The sequence below is a fragment of the Prionailurus viverrinus genome, chromosome B4, assembly GCF_022837055.1.
Source record: "Prionailurus viverrinus isolate Anna chromosome B4, UM_Priviv_1.0, whole genome shotgun sequence".
Classification (NCBI taxonomy): Eukaryota; Metazoa; Chordata; class Mammalia; order Carnivora; family Felidae; genus Prionailurus; species Prionailurus viverrinus.
In genome coordinates this window covers 22724725-22752308 of record NC_062567.1, presented here as the reverse complement: position 1 = coordinate 22752308, position 27584 = coordinate 22724725, and the positions used below count along the sequence as shown (strand labels likewise).

The window sequence follows — 27584 nt, the reverse complement described above, 5'->3', positions numbered from 1 at the left end:
ATATATGATATCTGCATTTCTCTGACTACCTTATTTCACTTAAATAAAATATGGTTTATATATACAATGGAATACTACTTGGCAATGAGAAAGAATGAAATCCTTCCATTTGCAGCAATGTGGGTAAAACCAGAGGGTATTAGAGTCAGCCTTTTAAATTTTTCTCAGTGTGATACAGACACGTCTCAGAGGGATTACAGGTTCAGTTCCAGACCACCACAATAAAGTGAATATTGCAATGAAGTGGGTCAAATGAATTTTTTGGTTTCTCAGTACATATAAAAGTTATGCTTAAAAAATGAAATTTGTGATTATACTGTAATCTATTAAGTGTGCAGTAGCATTAAGGCCAAAAAAAGTACATATCTTAATTTTAAAATACTTTATTGCTAAAAAAATGCTACTGTCCTCTGAGCTTTCAGAAAGTCATTTTTTGTTCTGGGGGGGAGGGTTTTGCCCTGAGGTTGGTGGCTTCTGAAGGCAGGGGTGGCTGTGGCAACTTCTTAAAATAAGACAACAGTGAAGTTTGCCACATTATTGACTCTTCTTTTCACAAACACTTTCTCTGTAGCATGCATGCAGTGGTTGGTGTTCGATAGCGTTTGACCCACAGTAGAACTTCTCCCCAAATTGGACTTGATCCTCTCAAATACTGTGCTGCTTTATCAGCTGAGTGTATGTAGCATTCTCAGTCCTCTGTGGTCATTTCAACAGTCTTCACAGCATCTTCACAGGGGTAGATTCCAGATCCAGAAACCACTTTCTTTGCTCATCCGTAAGAAGCAACTCCTCATCCATTAAAGTTTGATCACAAGGTGGCAGCAATTCGGCCCCATCTTCAGGCTCCACTTCTAATTCCAATTCTCCCGCTATTTACACCCCAGCTGCAGGGACTTTCTCCACTCAAGGCTTGAACCCCTCAAAGTCATTCATGAGTATTGGAATCCACTTCTTCCAAACTGTTAATGTTGATATTTTGATCTCTTCCCATGAATCACAAATGTTCTTAACAGCATCTAGTGTGAACTCTTTCCAGAAAGTTATCTTTCCATAATTCAGTTTTCAACTTATTTTGCCCAAATCCGTCAGAGAAGTCACTATCTATGGCAGCCATAGCTTTACAAAAATGTACGTCTTAGTAAGAATTGAAAGTCAGAATTACTCCTTGATCCATGGACTGCAGAATGGATGTTGTGTTAGCAGGCTTGAAAACAACATTAGTCTCGTTTTACATCTCCATCCGAGCTCTTGGTGGCAAGGTGCTTTCGTAGTATTTCAGAAAGAATCTGAGCACTAGCTTTGAACAGTGGGCTTAAAACATACAGTAAACCATGTTGGAAACAGAAGTGCTGATAAACAGGCTTTGTTGTCCCATTTATAGAGCACAGGCAGAGTACATTTTCCATAATTCTTAAGGGCGTTGGGATTTTCAGAACAGCCAGTGAACACTGGCTTCAGCTTTAAAGCCATCAATGACATTCACCCCTAAGGAGGTAGACTGTCCTTTAGAGCTCTGGAGCCAGGCATTGACTTCTCTCTAGCTGTGAAAGCCTAGATGGCACCTTCTTCCAGTATAAGGCTGTTTGATTTACAGTGAAAATCCACTTGGTGTAGGCACCTTCATTAATGATCTATCTCAGCTGGGTCTTCTGGTAACTTGCTACAGCTTCTACATCAGCATCTGCTGCTTCACCCTGCACTTTTCTGTGACAGAGATGACTTGTTTCCTTAAACGTCAGGGACAACCTCTGCTGGCTTCACACTTTCCTTCTGCAGCTTCCTCCCCTCTCGCTGCCTTCATAGAATTGAAGGGAGTCGGGCTTGGGCTTACAGGACTGTTGTGGCTGGTTGGCTCTTCTCTCCAGGTCAGCAATCAGGCCGATTCACGTGCATTCACTGGAGTAGCACTTTTCATTTCCTTCAAGAATTTTTCTTTTGCATTCACAACTTGACTGTTCGGTGCAAGAGGCCTAGCTTTCAGCCTGTCGCAGCTTTCCACGTGCCTTCCTCCCTAGGCTTAATCGTGTCTAGCTTTTGACTGAAAGCGGGAGCCGTACAGCTCTTCCTTGCACTTGAACACTTAGAGGCGATTGTAGAGTTATTCATTGGCCTAATTTCAATATTGTTGTGTCTCAGGGAAGAGGGAGGCCTGAGGAGACGGGGAGAGATCAGGCAGTGGCCAGTCAGTGGAGCAGCCAGAAAACACACACCGTTTGTTGATTAAGTTCGCCATCTTACGTGGGCACAGTTCATGGCACTCCAGAACAACTGCAATAGTAACGTCAAAGATCACTGGTTACAATAACAGATATAATAATGAAAAAGTTGGAAATATCATGAGAATTACCAAAATGTGACAGAGACACAAAGTGAGCAAATGCTGTTGGAAAAATGATGCTGATGCTTGACACAGGGTTGCCACAAACCTTCACTTTGTTTAAAAGAAAAAAAAATACCTGTGAAGCAAAATAAAGCACAGTAAAATGAGGTATGCTTGTATGTGTGTAGTGCTATTTCATTGTACTTCAATTTGCATTTAATTGATAACTAATGATATTGAGTGTCATTTTGTGGACCCAGTCATTTATGGACCTTTGGCAAAATGCCTATTCAAATAGTTTGCCATTTAAAAAAAAAATGCATTGTCAGAGGGTTAAGCATGAGTCTCTTAATTTCAGCTGAAGTCACAATCTCACAATTCATGACATCAAGCCCCACGTTGGGCTCTGCAGTGACAGCACAGAGGCTGCTTGCGATTCTCTCTCTCTCTCTCTCTGCCCCTCCCCTGCTTGTGTGCTCTCTCTAAATAAATAGACGCCTAAAAAATTGCATTGTCTCATTGAGTTTTGGGAATTCTTTATATATTCTGGATACATGTCCTTTATATGATAAATAAGTTATACACATATTCCTTCCAGTCTGTGGGTTAACTTTTCATTTTGTACTGGTGTTTTACAAAGACCAAAAGTTTTTAATTTTGACAAAGTCTCACTTATCATGTTTTGTGCTTATGTTCTACCTAAAAATCTTTTATGTCTCAGGGTCACAAAGACACTCTGCTTTTTCTAGAAGTTTTATAATTTTACATTTTACACTTAGATCTTCATCCATTTCAAGTTATATCTTACGTTGTTACTTAGCAGACTTGCCTTGTTCCTGATCTCAAGGGAAAACAACTCCCTTTTTGACCATTAAGTGTGATGTTTACTCATCAATGCCCTTTATTTATTTGAGGGCATTCCCTGTGAACCCTAGTTTGCAGATGCTTTTTGTCATGAATGGGCACTGAATTTTTTTCTGATGATTTTTCTAGATACATTGAAATGATCATGTATTATCCTTCATTCTGTTAATATGGTGAATTCCATTGATTTCCAAATGTTCAGCCAACTTTTTATTCACGAGATAAACTCTACTTGGTTATGATCTCTTATCTTTTTAAAAAATATATTGCTGAATTTAACTTGCTAATAATTTTGTTGAGGACTTTTGCATCTAAACTTTTGATGGAGATTGGTCTGTAATGTTTTCTAATGTCTTTGATAGGTTGTGCAATTAGTTTGTACTAATATCATAAAATGAATTAAGCAGTGATTCCTCTTTATGCAAAAATATGTTGATGTAAGATTTGTGTTATTTCATTCTTAAATGGTGGATAGACTTCATTAGCCATCTAGGCCTGGAATTTTCTTTGGGGGAAGGTTTTAAAAAATAAGTTTGATTTATTTGACAGGCTATTCAGATATTTTTCCTCCTCTTGTTTCAATTTTGATTCTTTATACTTTTCAAGAAATGTATCTATTTCATCTAAATTGTCAAATATGTTGGCATAAAGTAATGCATAATATTCTCTAATCCTTTTTAGTGTCCATAGGATCTCTGATAATAACTCATTTTTCATTTAAAAAATTTTTTTTTCAACATTTATTTATTTATTTTTGGGACAGAGAGAGACAGAGCATGAACAGGGGAGGGGCAGAGAGAGAGAGGGAGACACAGAATCGGAAACAGGCTCCAGGCTCTGAGCCATCAGCCCAGAGCCCGACGCGGGGCTCGAACTCCCGGACCGCGAGATCGTGACCTGGCTGAAGTCGGACGCTTAACCGACTGCGCCACCCAGGCGCCCCTCATTTTTCATTTTTTATATTGGTGATCTTTGTTTTTCTTTTTTTAAAAGAAATATCTTTGTTTATTTATGTTGAGAAAGAGAGAGAAAACATGAGAGAAAGACTGATTCCCCCAGGCATCCCTGTTCTCTTTTTCTTGATCACTGTAATTAGGTTTTTAAATTTTGTTGTTTTTCTTTATTGTCTTTTTTTTTGTATTAATTTCTGTTATTATTCTCTTCTCCTTGGTTTGGGTGTACTGTGATGTTTTCTTTGTAGCAACATCTTAAAAGTTTATTTATTTATTTTGAGAGAGACCGCAGGAGTGGGGGCAGGGCAGAGAGAGAGGGAGAGACAGGATCCCAAGCAAGCTCTGTACTGTCAGTGCAGAGCCTGATGTGGGGCTCGAACTCATGAAAGTGAGATTCATGACCTGAGCTGAAACCAAGAGTCAGATGCTTTACCTACTGAGCCACTGAGGTGCCCCTCTTTCTAGCATATTTTAAGATGAACTTTCAGTCATAGAGTTTAGATCTTCTTTTCTAATATAAGCATTTAAAGGTATAAGTTTCCTGCTTTGCACCATGTTCCATGCTGTAACTGTAATAGGTTGTATATTCCTTGTTATGTCCTTCACAATATTTATTATTGCATCTTTGAATCTTTATTTAGAAGTGTGTTATTTAATTTTCAGATATTTGAGATTTTCCTAGATATCTTATTACTGGTTTTTAATTATGTTATGGCTAGAGAATTTACTCTTTTATGATTTGGGTTCTTTTAAATTTGTTGGGACTTTTTATTGGCCCAGAATATGATCTTCCTTTTGACAAACGCATCCTGTACACCTGAAAAGAATGTGTATTCTGCATGTATTGGATGTAGTGTTACATAGGTATTAATTAGGCTCCAAAGGTTGGTGGTAGTGTTTAGGTCACCTGTGTCTTACTGATATTTTGTCTAGTTCTATCAGTTGTTGAGAGGCATTAAAATCTCTTATTCTGGTTGTGAAATTGCCCATTTCTTCATTTAACTCAGCCACTTTTTGCATCATGTATTTTAAAGTTTTGTTATTATGTGTGTACAAATTTATAATTCTCATAATTTTCTCTTTTATCATTATGAAGTGTTCTTCTTTATCTCTGGTAATACTCTTTTTCTTGGAATCTCTTTTATCTGGTATTAAAGTAGCCACTTCAGCTGCCTTATGCTTACTGTTTACATGGTATATGTACTATCTTCCATCTGCTCACTTTCAACTTATCTGTGTCTTTGTAGTTAATGTGTCTTTCTTATAGACTTAATAGACAGCATGTACTAGGGTCTTTTTCACCCTTTCTATCTCTGCCTTTTGATTGGATTATACAAACCAATTAACATTTCCCAAATTATGAAAATGATTAAATTTAAGCTATTTTATTGTTTTTCTGTTTATCCTTTGCCTTCTGCTTTTTATTTCTTTTCTACTGTTATTTATTATTATTATTATTATTATTAGAATGGTTTTTAACATTCCATTTCAGTTTACCTATTTGCTCTCTGCTTATATGTCTTTGTATTACTTGTTACTGGTTGCTGTAGGGATTACAACATGCTTATACCTAATCATTCAGAGTTATCTTCATGCCATTTCACATAAAATATAGAAACCTTTCAATTATATAGTCCTTTTTGTGGTAATTGACAAATATATCATGTTTGCATACACTGGAAACTCTACCAGATAATATTAAAACTTTTAAATCAGTTGTATATGTGTATATAATATATACATATTTAAATATATTTTAATATATATTTTAAGGAACTTAAGAGGAAAAAAGCAAACTTCTATTTCTATTCAACCATTCTTTCTGTTGCTCTTCATTCCTTGAAGATATAGATTTCCTTCTTAACATTTCCTTTTAGCCTAAAACCTTCCTTGAATATTCTTTTAGAACACATCTGCTGATAAAATTTCTTGGTTTCTCTTCTAACAAGGTGTTTATTTTGCCTTTTTCTCCTGAAGGATATTTTGGGTGAAATTCTTTTCTTTCAGTACCTTAAGTGTAGATATTATTTCATTGAGTTCTTGTTTTTATGATTTATAATAATACAATAGATCTGGAATCAGTATTCCTCACATGTACTGTATTGGATTTTTCTAGATGCTTTCAAAATGTTTATCTGTATCTTTGGCTGTTAGTACTTTGGTTTTAGTGTCTAGGCATGATTTTTCTCTGAACTTATCCTATTTGAGATTTGTTGAAACTTTGGGAATTTGTAAACATTATGTCTTCACCAAATTTTAGCAGTTTTTGGCTATTATTTCTTCAAATACATTTTTTTTTTTTGCCTCAATCTCTTTTTCATCTCCTTCTGGCATCCGGATTACACATACGTTATACAGGTCCCTGGGGCTCCATTTATATCTTTTCAGTCTTTTTTTCTTTGTTGCTCAGATTTTATAATTTCTATTGACCTACTTCAAGTTCATTGGTTTTTTTCTCTGTCATCTCCGTTCTGCTGCTGAGCCCACTTAGTGATTTGTTTCTGTTAGATATTGTATATTTCAGTTCCAAAATTTCCACTTGGTTCTTCTTTATAGTTTCCATTTCTCTAAGAATGCATATCTTCGTTCATTTCAGGTGTATTGTCCTTTACCTTATAAAACACAGTTGTAATAGTTGCCTTATTCTTTGCTTGATAGTCCTAGTTAACTTCTTGTTCATTCAGAGCTGCCATCTATCATTTTCCCCTTGAGAACTGGTTCTATTTTATGTGTGTTTTTTGTATGTTGAATAATTTCTTTTAAGTTTTTTTAATCTTTATTTTTGAGAAGAGAGAGAGAGAGAGAGAGAGTGACTGGGGGAGGGGCAAAGAGAGACACAGAATCTGAGGCAGGCTCCAGGCTCTAAGCTGTCAGCACAGAGCCCGACATGGGGCTTGAACTCACGAACTGCGAGATCATGACCTGAACCAAAGTCTGACACTTAACCGACTGAGCCACCCAGGCACCCCTAATTGCATCCTGGATATTATGAATGCAATGTTGTATCAACTCTAGGTCCTGCTTATAATGGAACAGAAAATACAGGATTAACTTTAGAAATAAATGGGCTCCTGGGTGGCTCAGTCAAACATCTGACTCTTGATTTCAGCTCACGTCATGATCTCATGGTTCATGCGATCGACCCCCACATCGAACTCTGCACTAACAGCATGGAGCCTGCTTTGGATTCTCTCTCTCCCTCTCTCTCTGCCCCTCTCCTGCTCACATGCTATCTCTCTCTCAAAATAAATAAATGTAAAAAAACAAAACAAAACAAAAAAACAAAAAACCTGAGGAGTTGCAGTGCAAATATGGCAAGCAGCCCATCCTTCCTGCTGATTACAACTAAAAACTCTGGCCCCAGGACAACTGTCTGAGCACTTTGAAAATGAGTAAAGCAAGCAGACTATATAGGGGAATCAACATTCTGGAGAATGTTTTTACTTTAGCAAGTAATCAACCATTTTATGTTTAGACTATAAGTTCTGTCTCACTGTCAGTTGTGGTTTAAATCTCAGTTCAGTTCTCTAAACCTCTTGCTACACTGGTTTGGGTCATCTCTGTCACATGTAGTTTGGGGGAGTCTGATACTTGTGTACAGAGTTCACATCTCAGCTCAGTTTTCTAATAAGCCTTTTCTATGTTGGTTTGGATGTGTTCTGTGCTGCTGTTATTGAGGGGTTAGGCTGACACTTCTGTGTCCTAAACTCTGTTGTAAAATGTTGCTATGTTAGCTGGAGTCCAAACTGCATGCGTATAGCTCAGGGTTTTTTCTTCAGCTAGTATTCCTTCCTACTCAGGATTAGAATATCTCTTCCAGTCTTCCTGGATTACCTCCACACACTTCAGTTTTTAAGGACTTTCTTGTTTTTTCTTAATAAGGGCTCCTACACTGCAATTTAGTCACACATAACACCATGATGCTCTGTGATTGTTCCCACCCTCAGGGCAAAGCAAAGAGGAAATAAAAGTTAAAACTCTGCCCCACGGCCTGTTGATTTCCCGACACAACCTGCTTTATTTATTTTAAAAGTGCTGGGGGGGGGGGGTGCCTGGGTGGCTCAGTCAGTTAAGCATCCAACTTCGGCTCGGGTTCTGAACTCATGGTTCAGGGGTTCGAGTCCCATGTCGCACTCTGTGCTGACAGCTCAGAGCCTGGAGCCTGCTTCGGATTCGGTGTCTCCCTCTCTCTCTCTGCCCCTGTCCCACTTGTGGGCTGTCTCTGTCTCTCAAAAATGAATAAACATTTTTAAATAATAATAAAAAATAAATGAAAGTGCTCAGATAGTTTGTCTTGGGCGCAGAGTTTTTAGTTGTAATCAGTAGGAAAGATGGGCCGTAGTCAGTCTTTCACGTGCCATATCGGCACTGCAACTCCTTAGGTTTGGTTCTCGTTTTAAAATTAGTCCTTGTGTTTTCTCCTCCATTATAATTTAGTAGCAAATAGGTAAAATTACTGAATGTTTGGGGGTTCAGTAGTATTCTAAGAAGGTGTTTATACTTTTGCAAAGGAGGAATGAATGGCACCTGGAGATCTTTGACTTCGGTTATTGATGGCATCCACCCTATCTGCTGTGTGTAGAAGAGAGTAAAGTCATTTCAGAGTTTATCTTACAACCTAGTGGGCATTAGACTTGCTTCAGTGAATATGATAATAAATATGATAATAAGCATATTATCTGCGAAAGAAACGAGTTTTTCCTCGAGGGTTAAGATAACTTTTTATTTAATTAACATGTATTAATTTTAATACATGATGATTTCTTTTTCAGTATGTTCCTCAGGATGGTTGATACAGACTTTTGTAAACTCTTTTTAATTAAATCACAGACACTACCAGAGCAAGAAGAAGCCAGGAGAGTGACGGTGTGGAATATATTTTCATTTCCAAGCATTTGTTTGAGACAGATGTACAAAATAACAAGTATGTGGAAGTTTTTTTGTGTAACCATTGTTTTTAAGCATGTGCCTACGTGTCCAGTTTTAGGCAACTGAGCCATTTGAAATATATTTTCAGTTTTATAATATTTGAAACTGATAAGAAGGTGATAACACTCGTTACCAATCTTCATCTGTAATTTTTTAATAACCTAGAGCTGCTGTGTTTGTGGTGAGTTAAGTGTGTAGGAATTATTTTGAAAAATGAGGGAATGTTCCTAGTATGTTATTGTGACCTCAACTAATTGAATCTTAACATATGTGAATAGAATTTTATTTCAGAAAACTAACAGCTATGTCATAGATCCCTACGTCTACACTCTCCTCCACACACACTTCTCTCCCTCACTGACTCTTCAAAAAAAAAATTAAAATAATGTTAATCGCCTTGCTTGTACTAAATCCCCTGGCCAGCTTGGCTTCCTCCACCTCCCCAGGTCTTCCATTTGCTTAAGCATGGATAATGGAGGGTGTTGGGGAGCAATGTGTGTTTTAATGTAGGATTTGGGGATTTTATTGAAACATCAAAATGCTTTTTTCCACGTTTGGCACGGCGATTGTGTTTTTATAGCACATAATCGGCTGCCCTGGTTCCATTAGCCACCAACCAGTTCCCGCTGTAGTTCTAAAGCTGAGCTTGGTTATTCCATAGCGCATGGTGAAATTTCAGTAGTTTCTATTGTTTGGTTTATTCACTGTTTTATTGCATTGCATTAGTTCTGAAAAAGAGGTGATGGCAAACAGAGTACTGGTGGACTAAAGTACTTTTTTCTGTTTCAGTGTAATACAAGCAAGTGTTACTGATGTGAAAATGTAAAATAAAAGATTTTTTTAAATTGACATTCTGGAGTACTTGGCCCTATTTATTTTATTGAACACAGTAAAAGAAAATTACATGTTCAGCAAGAATATCGTTTATATATATGAATTATGTCTTTCCACTTATGTGTATAATTAATTCGCAAATGGCTCTGACACATGTCCGATTTCCTACAGGTTTATTGAATATGGGGAATATAAAAACAATTACTACGGCACAAGTATTGACTCAGTTCGTTCTGTCCTGGCGAAAAACAAAGTTTGTTTGTTGGACGTGCAGCCTCACGTAAGTGAACAACGAACTGTTTTTAATGTTTATTTTTGAGAGAGAGAGCATGAGAGAGGTGGGCGGGGCTGGTACGGATTGAGAGGGAGAGAGACAGAATCTGAAGCAGGCTCCAGGCTCTGAGCTGTCAGCACAGAGCCTGATGCAGGGCTTGAACTCATGAACTGCGAGATCATGACCTGAGCTGAAGTCAGACGCTCAACCGACTGAGCCACCCAGGCACGCCCCAAGTATACTGTATTCTTAAGTATCATGTATTATTATAAGTGTTTGTAATTTTTACAATGGACATTTTGGTTCTTGGCCCTCTTTCTTTGAGTTTGACTCTATACATATCCTAGAAGTGTAAGCCCCCCACGTAGAGCTGTGGGGCATCTCACAGGAATTACACTGAACGAGACCCTGCTCACAGCTGTCAGGGAGATCTTTGCCGGCATCCTGGGAACGCTTGTGAACACTTTGGACTGAGGGTGCCAGTGGATGAAGCCATTCAGTTCTTCTTGAACCACATATCCTCCAGCAGAGATCCAACCCGTAGCATCTTCCTTGTTACCCAGGGATCACAGATTCTCACTTCACTGATGGGTACACCTTAGGGTGTATAACCTCCAAGAGCCATAATGACCCAGAGAAGCCCTTGGCTTCTCTTCAGGAAGATGAGTCTGAAGTAAAAAGAGTCCCAAGAATCAGTAGGGTGATTGACTCCTTAACTTGGGCGCCGGTGAGGAATAGGATGCTTCTGCTTATACAACCCCTCTCTGCCGGAGCCCTGGCTCTGGTTGTGTCCAAGTCCCTCAGTGTGGTTCCAGCAATATGTCCACAGAGCCTCACCAGCCATACAGCCCATCTCTCCCCAACCCCACCCCACATAACCTGTCTGCCTAACTCCTCAGGGGAGTTTGTGATTTGTATTCACATTCTAGGGAGGCTCTGACTATGGCTCAAGAGTATCCCTTAACTCCCACCCCTTTACCAATCCCCCTTGACTGCAGGTGAGTCCTCAGAAGCATAGTGTAAATAATATAAAATATTGACGGGGAAGTGTTGACAAGCTTCATGGAGAGCAGGAAGCTTGCCCTTTTAGGACACTCCGAAGGACAGAAGGACAAAAGGAGAACTCGTGTGAGATCAGGAAAAGGCTTACATGGGATGTTTGGAAGACTTTCATATGCAGACAGCTTTTTAACTCAACGGCATCTTTTAAGTATTTGATTTAAAAACCAGTTTTATGATTTTTTTAGCTGCTTCTGTTCAGTATTATGACATTTCAAAACATTTTAAAAGGCAAGTTCTGTGCTCCGACATCTTTTCAGGGGTATTCATTAATACTGATATTCATTAATTAATAATTTATTCAACATTCTATAATATTACTTATTAATATCATTAACATATATTCATATATAATTTATTGATATTAATATTTATTGTCAACAACGAATTGAATAATATATTGAAAGAGCTACTGGCCTGAATTAGATAATTTTTTTTTTCAATGTTTATTTATTTTTTGGGACAGAGAGAGACAGAGCATGAACGGGGAAGGGGCAGAGAGAGAGGGAGACACAGAATCGGAAACAGGCTCCAGACTCTGAGCCACCAGCCCAGAGCCCAACGCAGGGCTCGAACTCACGGACCGCAAGATCGTGACCTGGCTGAAGTCGGCCGCTTAACCGACTGCGCCACCCAGGCGCCCCTGAATTAGATAATTTTAAGGAATTTTCTCCTTTGAAAGAAACTTCAGTTTGACTGTAAAATTCACTCATGACATTATGAAGAAATGTAAGAAAACTGATTTTCTTCCTTGCAGACAGTGAAACACTTAAGGACCCTAGAATTTAAGCCCTACGTGATATTTATAAAGCCTCCATCAATAGAGCGTTTGAGGGAGACAAGGAAAAATGCAAAGATAATCTCAAGCAGAGATGACCAGGGTGCTGCAAAGCCCTTTACAGTAAGTACAATGATGCTTAGTAAGAAGACATAAGTGCTGCTCAAAATCGTACGTGCAGTAGCCACTGCCTTTGGAAGATGTAGTAGACAGTGTGATCCAAAAACCGATAAAAGATAGATTGTATCCAGGCACATACATTTTGAGTGATTGTACTGTAATGGCTTTTTTGTGCTTCTGTGAATAGATCTTTATGTTATATTGAGCAAAACATCCCTGTAATGATAAGTTAGTGACTGACAATCCCGAATTTTGGGAAAGGTGGGAATTTTGACTCTATCAGAGCAGTTTAGTTACAAACAGATCAGAGAGAGAGGATTAGAAGCTATGACCTCTGAAGAACTTGTCGTTCAAGAGGGTCATTTTCATTTGTGGCTGAGATGAAAGAATGAACACAGAGTAGCATTCAGTAAACCAGTTGTGGAAATGTTTGCATCCGTGTAAAGTGGTGTAATTGCCTGGTTAACCTTTTTTTTTTTTTTTTTTTTTTTTTTTCCTTTTGTAGGAAGACGACTTTCAGGAAATGATTAAATCTGCACAGATAATGGAAAGTCAATATGGCCATCTTTTTGACAAAATTATAGTAAATGATGACCTCACCGTGGCATTCAATGAGCTAAAGACAACTTTTGACAAGTTAGAGACAGAAACCCACTGGGTTCCAGTGAGCTGGTTACATTCATAACTAAGGGAGGTCCCATGAGCATCTTTTCTGTAGAGTGCATGATGGAATCAGTTACCATTTTGGTGGTAGGGTTTTTTTTTTTTAATCTATATCACTGTTGTAGATGTGCAATCTTGGTTAAAACTGAATGCTGGTTTTGTTTGTATCTTTTTACAGCCTTATTTCAAACACAATATTTGAGTATAAGATCCAAAATCAAAATCCACACAGTACCGTATTCTGAGCAGAGCTTTGAACCTTCTGATTGTCTTTAACATGCAGTTCTAGCTCCAAGATGAGGTTGGACGTTTTAGAGAGAAATAGCTAGAGAATAGATATTGGAGTTCAGTGCTTCAGTTGGTCTTAGACGTGGGCCCTGCCATCAAGTTTGTGGGTTAGCAGTTGAAGGTATTAAGTTAGCAGCCTTGAACAGCTCCAAAGAAACAGGACATCTTTGCTCTTCTTTGGATGGGTCATTATAGATTTACCCAGGCTAACAGTAAGGCATCCCCTTATTATTTTAAAGTGCAACCTTTTTCTTACATATATACAATATATTCACAGTGGCCTTCATGTTATAGCTTGAGAAGGCCTTTTTATGACTACATATCAGTGACCCAAATGTTTAAGAAGGGAAGATGTACTTTTAAAAATGATTATATCTGTAACTAAAAGCCTTTCCTTACGGTATTAATCTTTATCAGGATGGTAATATCTTGGGGCAAGTAACGATCATAAAGGACGTTTTTATTTGTCAATCCTCAAACAGGAGTTCTAGAGTCACCAAAGAGGTGATTCTAGCTGGCTTTGGATTTTCCCAATAAATTGTAAGAATGTGATACCTATTCTAAAAGTAGATGTTTTACATTACATCTAAAAGTAGATGCTTTAACTGATACAGTTAAAAATGTGATCATTTTTCACCTGTGCAATTGATCATATATTTAAATTGCACTAAGACATATTTTAGAAAACTTTTCATGTAATGTTAACTTACCTCGGCATCATCAAAATAATTCTTAACACTGGTCAGATACCATCCTAATCTTGCCATTTTTCTAGACTTTTAAGACAGACTCTTGTATCGTAAATATTTAGATGGGCTCTCATTTTTCTTGGTTACTACTGAACTTCAAACAATTCACGTAGCTCAAGATCGTAAAATGACCATAAGTTGTATAAGAGAACATGTCATATCATTCTTGCCTGCAGTAAGACCCGGCCAATCAAAACTCACTGCATCTGTAACTTCCAAACAGAAAGTATTTTGTTTGTTGATTTGTAAAGAGAGTTTAGATGTCATGTTCAAAGAAAAATAGAATGTAGTGAAATTTTATATATTTATGAAATATTTGAAAGGCATATTTTTTTAATTATCAAATGGAGCTATTCGTAAAGTAAATTGTATGTAAAGATGTCGTAACTTAAAATAGTTGTATAAGTCAGGGTCAACATTCCATGTAAATATTTGACCTTTGTTCATACACAGACTCACAAGCGTGTTCTATGTGCACGGCACATCTGACATAGCATTATCCACTGGACTTCCTTCAGACAGGTCAGATTTCACATTAGAAAAGAGACAAAAACTCTACTGCAATAGCCTTGATACACACACTAAAATAATCAGACTAAATGTTACTTAACATAATCCAAATAGGGAGTTCTATGTTTATTAACTAAATAGCAAAGAATTTAGTTTTTTAAGATAGTGGGGAAAAGGGTCCCCAGATCTGATGCTAAAGCCGTAAAGTTATATGGCTGCTCTAAGAAAAGACAAGTCTTACGTAGAGAGTTTGGGTAGAATATATTCCTCTTTGAACACAGACTAAAATTTCCTATAAATCAAGACTTCCTGTATGAAGAGTAATGGGAAACATGTAATTATCTAGGCAGTGGTCTGAATAATTTAGGCAGTCCACATTCTTTACCGTGGAGGTAGAGGGTAAGTGTAGTGTTGTGGAAACTGAGTGCTTTTTGCTGTCAGTAGTAATAATGGGGTGTTATTTAAAAATCTAACTGTCCAGACCGTTCTCCCTTTTCACACTAGAGCTGAGCAATGTTCTTTTAAAACTGATAAGGAATCTTTTATTAGATAGTCTATATGGTGTTGTAAGTGACATTTATATGGCCACGTGGATGCTTAGAGCTTAGGTTAAAACCGAGTTAGGCAGGGCCACGGCCTTGTTGACAATTGTAGCAAAAGGCCCTGGACTCTGTGTCTGCACCCAGACCTCCAACGCCTACAGAGATGCGTGTGGGGTTCGTCATGCACTAGTTTTTGGAGCAGCCGGCTCCTAGCACAGAGTGTCAGCCACCAGTGGAGAAGAGGAATGTTCGTATTTTTAAGTCCATATATTTAAAATCCAAGATCAAGAAGGAAATTCTGTACTCCCATGATTATCAAATCGGTTAAAAATAAAAAGGTGAAATTGAAATATTCTTCCCCCTTGTTTTACTTCCTCATATACATGTTCTTAATATATGTAAGGCTGACATTCCTGGTATTGTATAATGATTGAATGTATCTAAATTGTAATATAAAATTGACAAAACATGTAATCTTTGCAGATTTACAGAAACTGTTATTCAAAGCTTCTCGAAGATCTAGATTTTTATTATTTATTTTCGTCTTAACTAGTAAAGATTTATAAATGAATGTAATGGAAAACCTTTGATCTTAATAAAGTGTCTTCAAGTTACTTGTCTTCTTTCTGCACAGTTGTTTTTGCACTTGGGTATTTGGTACACTGTTTCCCATGGTAGAACAAATTCTCTTTTCTACTCTGATATCAAGGTTTTGTTTGAACTTGCCATGTCTGAAACTAAACTTCATATTTGTTTCAGTCAAATATTTATTGGCTTCAACAAGGCTGTTGAAGAGATGGAATTCACTAGTCTTGCTCCTACCCATACAGTGCAGCCATTTAAAGAGGTCGAGGGTGGGTGATCTGGGCCCATCTGTGATAGGAACATCCCTTCCCCCACCCCTCCCCATCAGGAATCCAAGCTTTATCCACATCCTGTTCCTGAACAGGTAGAGCAAAACTAATCCTTATTTAGCTGTCCGTGAGGACAAACTGCCACCTGTTCATATCGACAGCCTAATTAGTATTGTCCTTGTTTCAACAGCTGAACCAGCTAATCCCAGCTCTGGTTCCAACGAAAGACTGTACAGTGGAGCTGTCAGGAACATGGGCTCCAGAGCCAGAATCCTTGAGTTCAAATTCTGGTTTTGTCTATGACCAGCTTTGCAACCTTGAGACAGTCGTGTAACCTCTCTCGTCCTCATTTTCTGATCAGAAAAATGGAGATGATAATACTGCTCACCTCACGGGATTGTTGTGGGCTTGAAAGAGCTGATCCATGTAAAGTATTTGGAACAAAACTTGGGATAGAAGTATTCAGTAACTGTGAACTCCTGTTTTATAATGATTATTCTCACAGCACACAGTTTTAATTTAGCTCTATAAATAATCACCCCATAGAAACAGTGCTCCATTAGCAAATTAGCCGGAAGTTTCCTCATAATTTCTATGACCGTTTTATTATTTAGAAAACAGCCATTACTTCCAAGTGATACATCAGGACCTAATCAAGTAATCCTCAGTAGGGTAGTGAACAAATGTTTATTTTTAGCCGCTGGTATGCAACGTAATTTATATCGATTTGAAAGAAATGTCCCTTAATTGTATTAATGCCCTTTCTTCTAACACACTTCCCTTCCAAATGTTTGCCCACTTACCCTTAAGCTCCTGGAGGGCAGGAAATATTTTTTCTAACAGCTGTCTTACACACAAGCCCAGGAACTGCCAAATTGTACTTACTAGTCATCAAACATCTGTATGATTTCCATTCACTATCTCATTTAGTCCTCACAGTTCCCTTAACGTGAAAGATAATATCTTCGTCTTTTACAACTGAGAAAAGTGAGGGGCAGGACTTAAGTACCTTTTCCAAGGTGACAGGTGATAAGTCGTGGAATCAGGGTCAGGGTCCGCCTTCCTCCGACCATGCTATTTTCGCTGCCCTGTGCTGCCTGGTGTTGCTATAACTGGAGCCAGAAACATGAGCTGGAAACATGAGATTAGGTAATTTGGAGAGGGTTTATCCTTTTTACGCATACAGTTTATAATTTCCTCAAAACACTGCTGCTTTAATCAGAACTTGATGTATCTATGCCTGTGTGAACAGGCTAATCCACAAAAGGTGGCTATTACCAGAAATATACCTGTGTGGCATAATACGCAATTTTTGTTTAGTCTGCCTGAATCCCGGCCCTTAGTGATGAATCAGGACAATCTGCATATTGCAGAGATTAATCGGAGCAGGTCGTGCTACCCAATTCCAGGTAACATCTGTCGGAGAAGCTGTGAATAAGACTTGTTCCCCTGATTTAAACAACTGCATGAGGCAAAAGATCTTTTATGACCCCGTCCCCATCCTTTCTGTTTGAGATACTTTGGGTATTTTGTGATGCTTGTCAATTTGACAGCCATAATCCCAACCTTAAACCAAGGCACAATGGACCATAAAGGCCAATCGATGGAGGATGGCCTTTGAAAAAAGAAAAGATCCTAAATCTGTAACATCATTGAACTGTTGAACTGATCCTGGGACCTCCTCATTCCACTAATTGCTAAATATTCAATAAAGGTTCTTCTCACGGACTGTTGGGAATATAAACTGGTACAGCCACTCTGGAATTTGGCATGGAGGTTCCTCAAAAAATTAAAAACAGAACTTCCATATGATCCAGCAATCCCAGTTCTAGGTATTTATCTGAAAGAAATCACTGTCTCAAAGGGATATCTGCACTCCCACGTTCGTTGCAGCCTTACTCAGAATAGGCAAGACAAGGAAACAGGTCCATCAGCAGAGGAACAGATAAAGAATTGGGGAAGCACACACACCCAAATTACTCAGCTAGAAAAAAGATGGAAATTCTGCCTTTCCCAACAACATGGATGGACTTTGAGGGCCTTTCGCTAAGTGGAATAAGTCAGAGAAAGGCAAAAACTGTATGTTCTCATTAATATATGGAATCTAAAACAGGCAACCTCAGAAAGTAGATGATAGTTACCAGGGGCTGGAGGGTAGGGAAATAGGGAGATGACGGTCAAGGCTACAAACTTCCAGTTATAAGATGAATAAACTCTGGGAATCAAGTGTAGTATACAACACAGCAACTGTAGTTAACGATGCTGTATTATGTACTTGAAACTTGCTAGGAGTACATTTTATCACCAAACACACAAAAGAAGGTAATTATATGAGGTGATGGAAGTGTTAGCCAACCTTATTGTGGTCTCACAATATATAAGTGTATTAAATTATCACATTGTACACCTTCAACTTATGCAATGCTATATGTCAACTGTATTTTAATAAAGCTGGTAAGAATAAGTATTCTAATGGTTTAGGTCGCTATTGGGCTATTGGTGCTGAAAGCACTCCTAATGGTAAACAGCATCCATGAGTAACTCAGGTGACTCCCACTATTCACTTTCACTTACCAAAGGCTGTTTTTCTGCACAGCTGTCACATTCCCTGGAGTGACACGATTGAACTTGAAAGCACTCTGGAACCATAAAAATCATATCATCTCAATAAATGTAGAAAAGCATTTGACACAATTCAACATTCAATTCATGTTAAAAAACTCTCAGTGATGTAGGTTTAGAGGGAACATACCTCAAAATGAATAAGGCCATACATATATGAAAAACCTACAGCCACATCATAATCAATGGTGAAGAACTAAGTGCTTTTCCCCTTGGTTTAGGAATAACATAAGGATGTCCATTCTCAGTACTTTAAAAAAATATTTATTTTGAGAGAGCAGGGGAGGGGCAGAGACAGAGAGAAAGAATCCCAAGCAGGCTCTGAACTGTGAGATCATGACCTGAGCTGAAATTGGGAGTCAGATGCTTAATTGACTGAGCCAGTCAGGTGCCCCCGACTCTCACCACTTTTATTCAACAAGTACTAGCTACAACAACAAGAAATAAAAGGCATCCAAATTGGTAAGGAAGATGTAAAACGGTCACTATTTGCAGATGACATAATACTATACATAGAACACCCTAAGCACCCCACCAAAAAACTACTAGAAATAATAAATGAATTCAATAAAGATGCAGGACACAAAATTAATACACAGAAATCACCTGTGTTTCTTAACACTAATAACAAAGTAGCAGAAAGAGATATTAAGAAAACAACTCCATTTGCAATTGCACCAAAAAGAAGAAAATACCTCGGTACAAACTTAACTAAGGAGTGAGTGACCTGTACTTGGAAAACCATAAAACACGGATGAAAGAGATTAAAGATGACACAAATGGAAAGAACTAATATATCCAAAGCAATCTACAGATTCAGTGCAATCCCTATCAAAATACCGACAGCACTTTTTACAGGATCAGAAACAAATGATTTTATAGAACAAACTGGAGAGCCCAGAAATATACTCACACTCATATGGCCAATTAATCTGCAACAAAGGAGGCAAGAATATCCAATGGGGAAAAGACAGTCTCTTCAACAAATGGTGCTGGGAAAATTGGACAGCCACATGCAAAAGAGTGAAACTGAACCACTTTCTTAAGCTATACACAAAAATAAAATTCAAACTGAATTAAAGACCTAAATGTGAGATATGAAATAATAAAACTCCTAAAAGAAAACATAGGTAGTAATTTAAAATCAGTTTTAACAACAATTTTCTAGATATGTCTCCTCAGGCAAGGGAAACAAAAGCAAAAATAAACTACTGGGACTATATAAAAATAAAAAGCTTTTACACAGTAAAGGAAACCATCAACAAAACAAAAAGGCAACCTATCAAATGGGAGAAGATATTTGCAAATGATATATCTGATAAGGGGTTAATATCCAAAATACATTAATAACTTAGACAACTAAACACCAAAAAAAAAAAAATCACAACAATCCAATAAAAAATGGGCAGAGGCCTTGAATAGACATTTTTCCAAAGAAGACTTACAGATGGCTGACACATGAAAAGATGCTCATCATCACTAATCATCAGAGAAATAACAAATCAAAACCACAATGAGATATCAACTTACATCTATAGGAATGGCCAGAATCAAAAAGATAAGAAACAACAAGTGTTGGTGAGGATGTGGGGAAAAAAAGGAACACTTATGCACAATTGGCGGGAATGTAAATTGGTGCAGCCACGGTGGAAAATAGTATGGAGATTCCTCAAAAAATTAAAAATAGAAACATCATATGATCCAGAAATTCCACTAAGGGGTATTTACCAAATGCAAATGAAAACACTGGTTTGAAAATATATATATATATATATTTATTTATATATATATATATATATATTTATATAGATGCATATATATAAACCCCTATGTTTACTGCATTATTTACAATAGCCAAGGTACAGAAGCAACTAAAGTGTCCATCAATACATGAATGGATAAAGGTGATGTGCTATACACACACACACACAACCGTAAAAATAAAGTGATACTTTGTCACTTTTGACAACACAGATGGACCTAGAGGGTATTATGCTAAGTGAAATAAGTCAGACAAAGACAAATACAATATGATTTCACTTATATGGAATCTAAAAAAAATTAATAAAATAAACAAAAAGGTGTAATAGACCATAAATACATAAAACAAACTGATGGTTGCCAGAGGGTAGGGTGTGGGAGATACCAGCTTCTAGTTGTGGAATGAATGGGTCACAGGGATGAAAGGCACAGCACAAAGAATATAGTCAATGGTATTATAATAGTGTGTCCTGGGGGCACCTGGGTGGCTCAGTCCATTGAGTGTCTGACTCCAGCTCAGGTCATGCTCTCACCGTTCATGGATTTAAGCCCCACATCAGGATTCTCCTCCACTCTCTCTGCCCCTCTCCTGTTCACACTTTCTCTCTCTCTCTCAAAATAAGTTAATAAACTTTTTTTTTTTATCTGAAGAAAGTAATCTCTGGAAACTACAGAATGGGCCAAAGCAAGAGATTATATTTAAATTTTATTTTTCTTGGGTTCCACTTTTTTTCCTCCATAATATGGATGAAATTTTAACCTTAAAATTAAAGTTTGAAGAAAATTGTTCTAATGTTTTTGGATTTACAAATTTATCATGCTTGTGAGCCTACCATTTTAAACAAAATAATATCTTTTAACTTGATTAGGCAACAGTAATACCAAAGATTCTATCTGTTCAGTCTTTACTCTGCCCTAGGCATTCTAATTATTAGTATATAAGACAGAAAAGACCTAAATAGGAATATATTTGAATAACTGTAGTTACAGAACAATATAATTACTGTAAGTGTTAAAGAGAAGCTATAGAGCATAAGTAAAAGGACTGGCAACAATAAGCCAGGCAGATGCAAACAAAAAGAAAGCAAAGGAGACAATAATAATAATATCAACATTGAATTCCATGTTTATTACTTGGGACAGAACGTTCTCCTATAGTAATCAATGGTGCAAGCCACAAAAGGAAGAGCATTGAAGCCACAGGCAAACCCTTGAGAATTATAATCAACAAAACCACATTATTCGGTTATTTTTCAAACACTTCTCTTAAATTGTGAAGAAAAATAGTTGTAGAAGGTCTGATTTTCCTAATTTCTCAGGCTGGTCTCATAGCCACGGAAAGAATGCTTTGTCCTGCAAACTGAAATCACACCTTCTCTTCAAGAGCCCCACCAAGCATTTACGAAACCCAACCCCAAAGTAAGACACAAGGAAAACCTCATTAAATTCCAAAATCCTTAAATAGTGTAAATGGCATTTTATCTCCACAGTCCAATGGAAATGAAAATGAATGACAAATAGAAACGAAAGGGAAAAAACCACCTAGAAAAATTTTGTAAATAAGTTTTAAGTATTCTAGCCATCAAGGAAATAAAAATGAAACTGCAGATTATTCAGAAAATAATGAAGCTATCAGTCTATGAAATATGACTAAAACTGAGCTCCAGGAAATTTGCCTTAAAAGCTTTTCTGAGGGAAGAAACAAATAAAAATAAACATCGGCTCAAGCCACTTGGGAACAGATGACATGAGTGGTGTTTTGGCTAGGTTGTAATGTACACTGAGTTCTCCATGAATGCACTACCACGTGAATCAAAGGAAGATTGAACTTGATTTTTTCAGAACACAGTATGAGTTTTTCACCATTCTGGAACCTCACGTCACTAATGGCAATACCACTTGTGACACCTGCGTCTCACTCATGTGGCATGTGCGGTGACTGCGTGCATCTGACTACTGCCATCTTTAGAGAAGGGCTGCTTGAGCGTGCACGTATCAAAAGGTATATTCTGTTCTCAAATGCTTCTCTTTCCTTTCTTCTTTACCTTACAGTGGAATTTCTTCTTCATTCTGCAGGTTACACTGTCTATGGATTTCATGTCAGGAGTGCAAAAGGGATAATACAAAATTTGTCCTATAGAAAGGGATCGCTGAGTATGGTAGGGTTGATTATTGGATGTATAGCCATTCAAATGCCACCTCTTTTGCACCCTTTTCGTTTCACTGTGCATCCTGTGTTAATAGTATATTTTGATATGATCTATATATAACTGAGCATACACTAGCATCCTTGAGGATCCTGCTGCTATAAACAGGCTGCTGAAGAAGAAAATATCTTTAAAGTTAGGAATAGTTTCAGAAAACATCTAATAAGATCGAATAAAAAGACAGACATTACTGCAGACCTAAACATTAAATTAAAAAATCAAGCTAATAGATTTTCCTAGAACATAATTTTAAAAGGATAGGGATGCAAATTGAGGGAAAAAAAGTGTGGAGATGTGGAAAACAGATCCAAGACAGCCAGTATCTATCTATCTAGTAGGATCTCCCATTAGGAGAAAATTATATTAAGACATGATATAAATCCTTCTCTAAATTAAAGATAGGTCTTCAGATTTAAAGATCCAGATATTTATTTTGTAAATTTGTAAACCTTATCAACAGAGAAAGAATCCCATAATGAGAAAGAAAGAAAGAAAGAAAGAAAGAAAGAAAGAAAGAAAGAAAAAGAAAAGAGAGAGAAAGAAGGAGAAGAAGGAAAAGAGGAGGGGGAGGAGGAGAAGGAGGAGAGGTAGGGAGGGAGCGAAAAGGAATCTGTTGGGCATCAAACATCTCATGCGCAACAGGGTATCATATGGCAAAGGACACATTATGTAATGCGGGAAAAATGAGTATAAGCTGAAAATTCTACAACCCAGATTATCATTCAAGAGTGACAATAAAATGAACTCATTTAGACATACAAGAACTTAGACATATTTACCACCCCTATATTCTTCCAGGAAGAAAGACTGAAAGATGAACTCTAGCAGTTGAAAATGAATTTATGAAAAAGGCATGAATAAAACCAACAGTGATCAGTAAAAGAATGAGCACAATTTACAGACAATGCTAAATGACAAAGATTTGGGTTCAAATCACTGCTATCGTACTTCTTATCTATGTTACCTCATTTCATTTACTTATACTTCCTGAGCCTTCATTTCTTTATTTATAAGATGGAAGTAGTAATAATAGGATGGGTCCAAAAGAGTTTGTTGAGATGCTCTACATAAAGCCCTCTGTGTAGTATTTGCATCTGGTAAATGTTCAATAAATATTAGCCATTATGGGCTTCAAATTCCTAAAACATTTTTTGGAGGGTAATTTTGCAGTTCTATCAAAATTTAAAATACACATGTCCTTAGACCAAACAGTTTCATTTTCACTTTCATATTTATACTGGAAGGTTAATTTATTAGAATTTAAGTAGAATTTATTATAGAAAAAAATATAATCAACCCTATTATCATCAGTAAGAGAATGATAAACGATGGGTAATATTCTTTTAATTATTATGCCACTATTTAAAAATATGAGGAGGTTTTTTGGTATTATCTTATTATAATGTACTTATTAAATAATGTGTATATATTGACCTGAAGAGTGCTACAAAATGCATATACATGCATACATGCATACATCCAAATCTTCTAGTACAGGCAGTGCACCCGGAGAAGGTACAGGTACTGGAGAGTCTTGCTTTCCAGTACATCCCTTTCTGGATTATTCAAATTATTTTTTTATCACGTTCTACTTTTACAGTTCAGTTTTTAAAAGATGAATAAATGTCTCACAAATAGCACATCTCAATTTTGGTTACAATATATTCTAAAAGTACTTTACTTGGTAACAAGTGCATCTGAAGCGGTAAGGCAGATTTCACCTGTGTGCCCTTCCTGGCGATGCGTGGCGTTAATCTGTGCCCAATTTTGGAATCCTGATCTATTATGAACGTCAGCGTTCACACATGTTCTCCCAGCTCCTTTCCCTTAACTCCCCCTATGCTGTCACCAAGACACCATTGCTTAGGTTTCCGTCCTTTTCCATCCTTCTCTTCTACAGGCTTTCCCTGACAATCTCACTCACTCTATGACTATACTTATCGGAACAAAGGATGAGCACTAACATTCACTGGGCACCTATTTTGTCCTAAGAACTTTTTAAAAAGTTTATTTATTTATTTTGAGAGAGAGAGAGAGAGAGAGAGAGAGAGAGCGAGCATGCACACACAAGTGGGAGGCGGGGCAGAGAGAGAGGGAGACAGAGAATCCTAAGCAGGCTCCCAGGCTCTGTGCTGTCAGCACAGAGTTCGATGTGGGGCCTGATCTCACAAACTGTGAGATCATGACCTGAGCTAAAATCAACAGTTGGGATACTGAACTGCCTGAGCCACCCAGGTGTCCCTATTCTAGGAACTTTTAACAAGCCACCTCATTTACTGCCCACAACAGTCTGAACAAAAGCAGTATCCTTGTTTGACGAATAAGAGAGATGCACAGAGTCTAAGAAACTTGCCCAAGGTCATCCCCCAGTATATAGTAGATACAGCATTTAAACTCCAAGATGCCTGGTTCCAAAACCATGTTTTACCATCTTTTAAACCATATCATCTTCTATACATTTAATCACACTCATTGTGATTTTTTGTTTATATGTTACAGGCATGATACCTTTTCACTCTCTGCCTTGGTTTCCTCCTCTGTAAAGTGTGGATAATCCTCGTTAGGATTGTTATGAATATCAATCCTGAGTTAATATTTGTGACAATGCTCAGAACTGTGCTTGGTACATTGTGAGTGCTACAGGTATTTGGTGGTGGTGGTTTTCCTTTTTAAATTCTACCTGAATCAGATTTCCTTGATTAACCCTCATATATAAAAATGGTCACTAGCACCTGTCAGTTGTTTCAGAGATGTCTCTTCTTAACCCACTGCCAAGTATTTTAGCATCCTTTGCTGGACCTATTCCACTCCCCCCCTCCACCCCTGCAGTTGGCCCCTCTTCTGCAGTCTGGCCCTGCTGTGATTCATCCTCGATATTCCCAGCTTGGGTGATTTTTCTAAAACATAAATTTGATTAGGATATTCTCTTGCTTAAATCCTTGTGATGTCTTCCAACGCAACTTTAAAAATGGGCCAAAAATGTGAACACTTCACAAAAGAAAATCTGTAAATAGCTAATAAGCACATAAGAGATGCTTGACATCACTAGTCAACAGGGAAATGCAAATTGAAAGAAACCACAGTTTCTATACAGCCAGTTAGGCTGGCTAAAATGAAAAAGACTGACCATGCCATGTTACAGCATGGATGTAAAGCAACTGGAACATTGCTGAAGGAAGAATGGTAAGCCACTTTAGGAAACAATTTTGAAGTTTCTTAAGTGTACTTTTATCATTCCACTTCTTGATATTCACCAAAGGGAAATAAAATCATATGTTCATATAAACACTTATACACAAATGTCCACATCAGGATTATTTGTAATAGCCCCACACTGGAAACAGCCTACATGTCTATCAATGGGCAGAAGGATAAGCTAATTCTAATATATCCATACAAGGGAACAGAACTCCAGAATAAAAAAAAAGTACACTAATGAAACATGTAACAATATGGAAGAAACTTAAAACCTTTATGCTGAATGAACAAAGCTAGACAAGAAAAGAGAACATCATGTATGGTTCCATTTTTTGAAAGTTCCAAATAATTTATAATGACAGCAGATCAGTGATTGCCAGAGTTTGGGGAAGGAAGAGAGGTACTATGAAAGGTGTGAGGAAACTTTGGGGACCAATGGATATATTCATTATTTTTAATTAGGGTAATAATTTCACAGGTAGTACATTTGTCAAAGCGGATTACATTACACTTTAAATGTTAATTTAATATTTTTACCTCAATAAAGCTGTAAAAAGTGAGACAAATTCTGAAAGAATAAAAAACCACACACACTCATAAAGACTGTGTCAGGCATCTGTCTTCAACACAACACAACACAAAACAACCCAATCCTAGTATACAGAGTATTTTGTGATTGGCTGGATTTTGACCTTCATTTCCATCCTCGGAGCTCTCTGGCACCCCACACATATCTCTGGAACACTGGTCAGATACATTGTATTTATCTGCCCTTAGGTTTGTCTGCCCCTGTATCCCAATCTCTGTAGGATGAATGCAGAAAAGGTTTGGCCACAGTGGGTGCCTCTCCCCCACTGCAAAGCCTGGTAGCTCAATAATTTGTGGAAAGGTAGGAGAAACAGTGAAAACTTATTTGACTGGGCAACGGAAGACCCCTTGGTAGTCTCTGGAAGTACTATCCTGGGTACTGGGTGTTTTAGACTTACGGACAGGTTCTTCAGGAAGAAGGAAAATTAACCTTGGAACTTTCCACATGGAGATCTTCAGGTGGTAGAAATACGCAAGGTGGTTATCCAGCAGACTGCCATTCCTGCCGTGAGGTAGAAATACCAACTGTAACGAAAACGTGGGACCAGCTTCTCTCAAGCAATAGACAATAAAAATCAAGCCCTCCTTTTTGGGCACATTTTATATAACCCATCATGAGTTAGAGAATATTCTTTAGAACTTTCACATAGCTGAGATGAACAAAATATTTTTATAAAGTAGACTTCTTTCATCCTCATAGTCCCTAAAGATCAGTTCCTCTTCATAACTTCTGTCTTTTTCACCAGTAGCTTTAATATTCCTAAAAAAAAAAAAAAAAAAAAAGAAAATACTATGGGGGCTCAGCCCTTGTAAGGCTGGCAGGAGACATTCTTATATGCAAAATATTACTTAGTTGAGATTTTATTCTGTTAAACTCTTTACCTCACGTACCTAAATTTGAACTCACCTTCCTACCAAAATCCCTCTGCTTTCTGTATTCTCAGCCATAGTTAATGGCTCCACAGTCCCTCCAATATGTCCAGTTAGACTCTCCCAGTCTACGCTAACCCCTCCTTGTTCTTCACTGTCGGAGGCAGAATTAAGAGATGACCCCCAGACCCTTCACCCTTTGGTGTACAAACACCTTCCCTCAGTTTTTCAATCAAACACTAATGTAGGTGCTGCTGTAAAAGCATGTGGCATTTGTAACCAAGATTCCAAATCAGTTGATTTTAAGTAAAGTAGATTATTCTGGCCTAATCAGGCATGGCCTTAAAAGGAACTAAACTTTTCCTGAAAAAAAGAAAAGAAAGAAAAAAAAAAGAAGGAAAGAAAGAAAAAAGATTTGAAGTGTGAGAAGGATCTGACACTAAGGAGATTCTCTGTTTCTGGCTCTGAAGATGGAGGGCACCACACGTCAATGAATGCAGGTGACTTCTAGGAGCTGAAAGTAGCCCCTGGCTGACAGAAGAAAGCTAGGATTGCAATGGCAGTCCTACAATCGTGAGGGACTGAATTTTTTCAACAACCA

At 37.6% G+C, this 27584-nt stretch overlaps 1 protein-coding gene and 1 long non-coding RNA gene across 4 annotated transcripts in view; one reads left to right on the top strand and one right to left on the bottom strand.

Moving 5' to 3' along the window:
• MPP7 (MAGUK p55 scaffold protein 7) overlaps nt 1-15497 on the top strand; it is a 218128-nt gene extending 202631 nt beyond the window's left edge. For both annotated transcript variants that reach the window (XM_047865088.1, XM_047865087.1), the window contains exons 13-16: nt 8968-9061; nt 10072-10180; nt 11991-12134; nt 12637-15497. In XM_047865088.1, the coding sequence (XP_047721044.1) occupies nt 8968-9061; nt 10072-10180; nt 11991-12134; nt 12637-12816 (527 nt within the window). In that variant the 3' untranslated portion in view covers nt 12817-15497. The remainder of the gene's footprint in view (nt 1-8967; nt 9062-10071; nt 10181-11990; nt 12135-12636) is intronic.
• Nucleotides 21-26855, bottom strand: LOC125169608 (uncharacterized). Of its 2 annotated transcripts, none has more exons than XR_007153743.1 (4): nt 26512-26852; nt 18312-18376; nt 16747-16868; nt 21-2268 (listed from the first exon to the last, which is right to left on the bottom strand). It is a non-coding gene; the product is annotated as an uncharacterized LOC125169608 (long non-coding RNA). The 2 variants fall into 2 exon arrangements; XR_007153744.1 differs by lacking the exon at nt 21-2268 and adding an exon at nt 10758-10842 and having other exon boundaries at nt 26512-26855.
• Between the last annotated feature and the right edge of the window lie 729 nt (nt 26856-27584).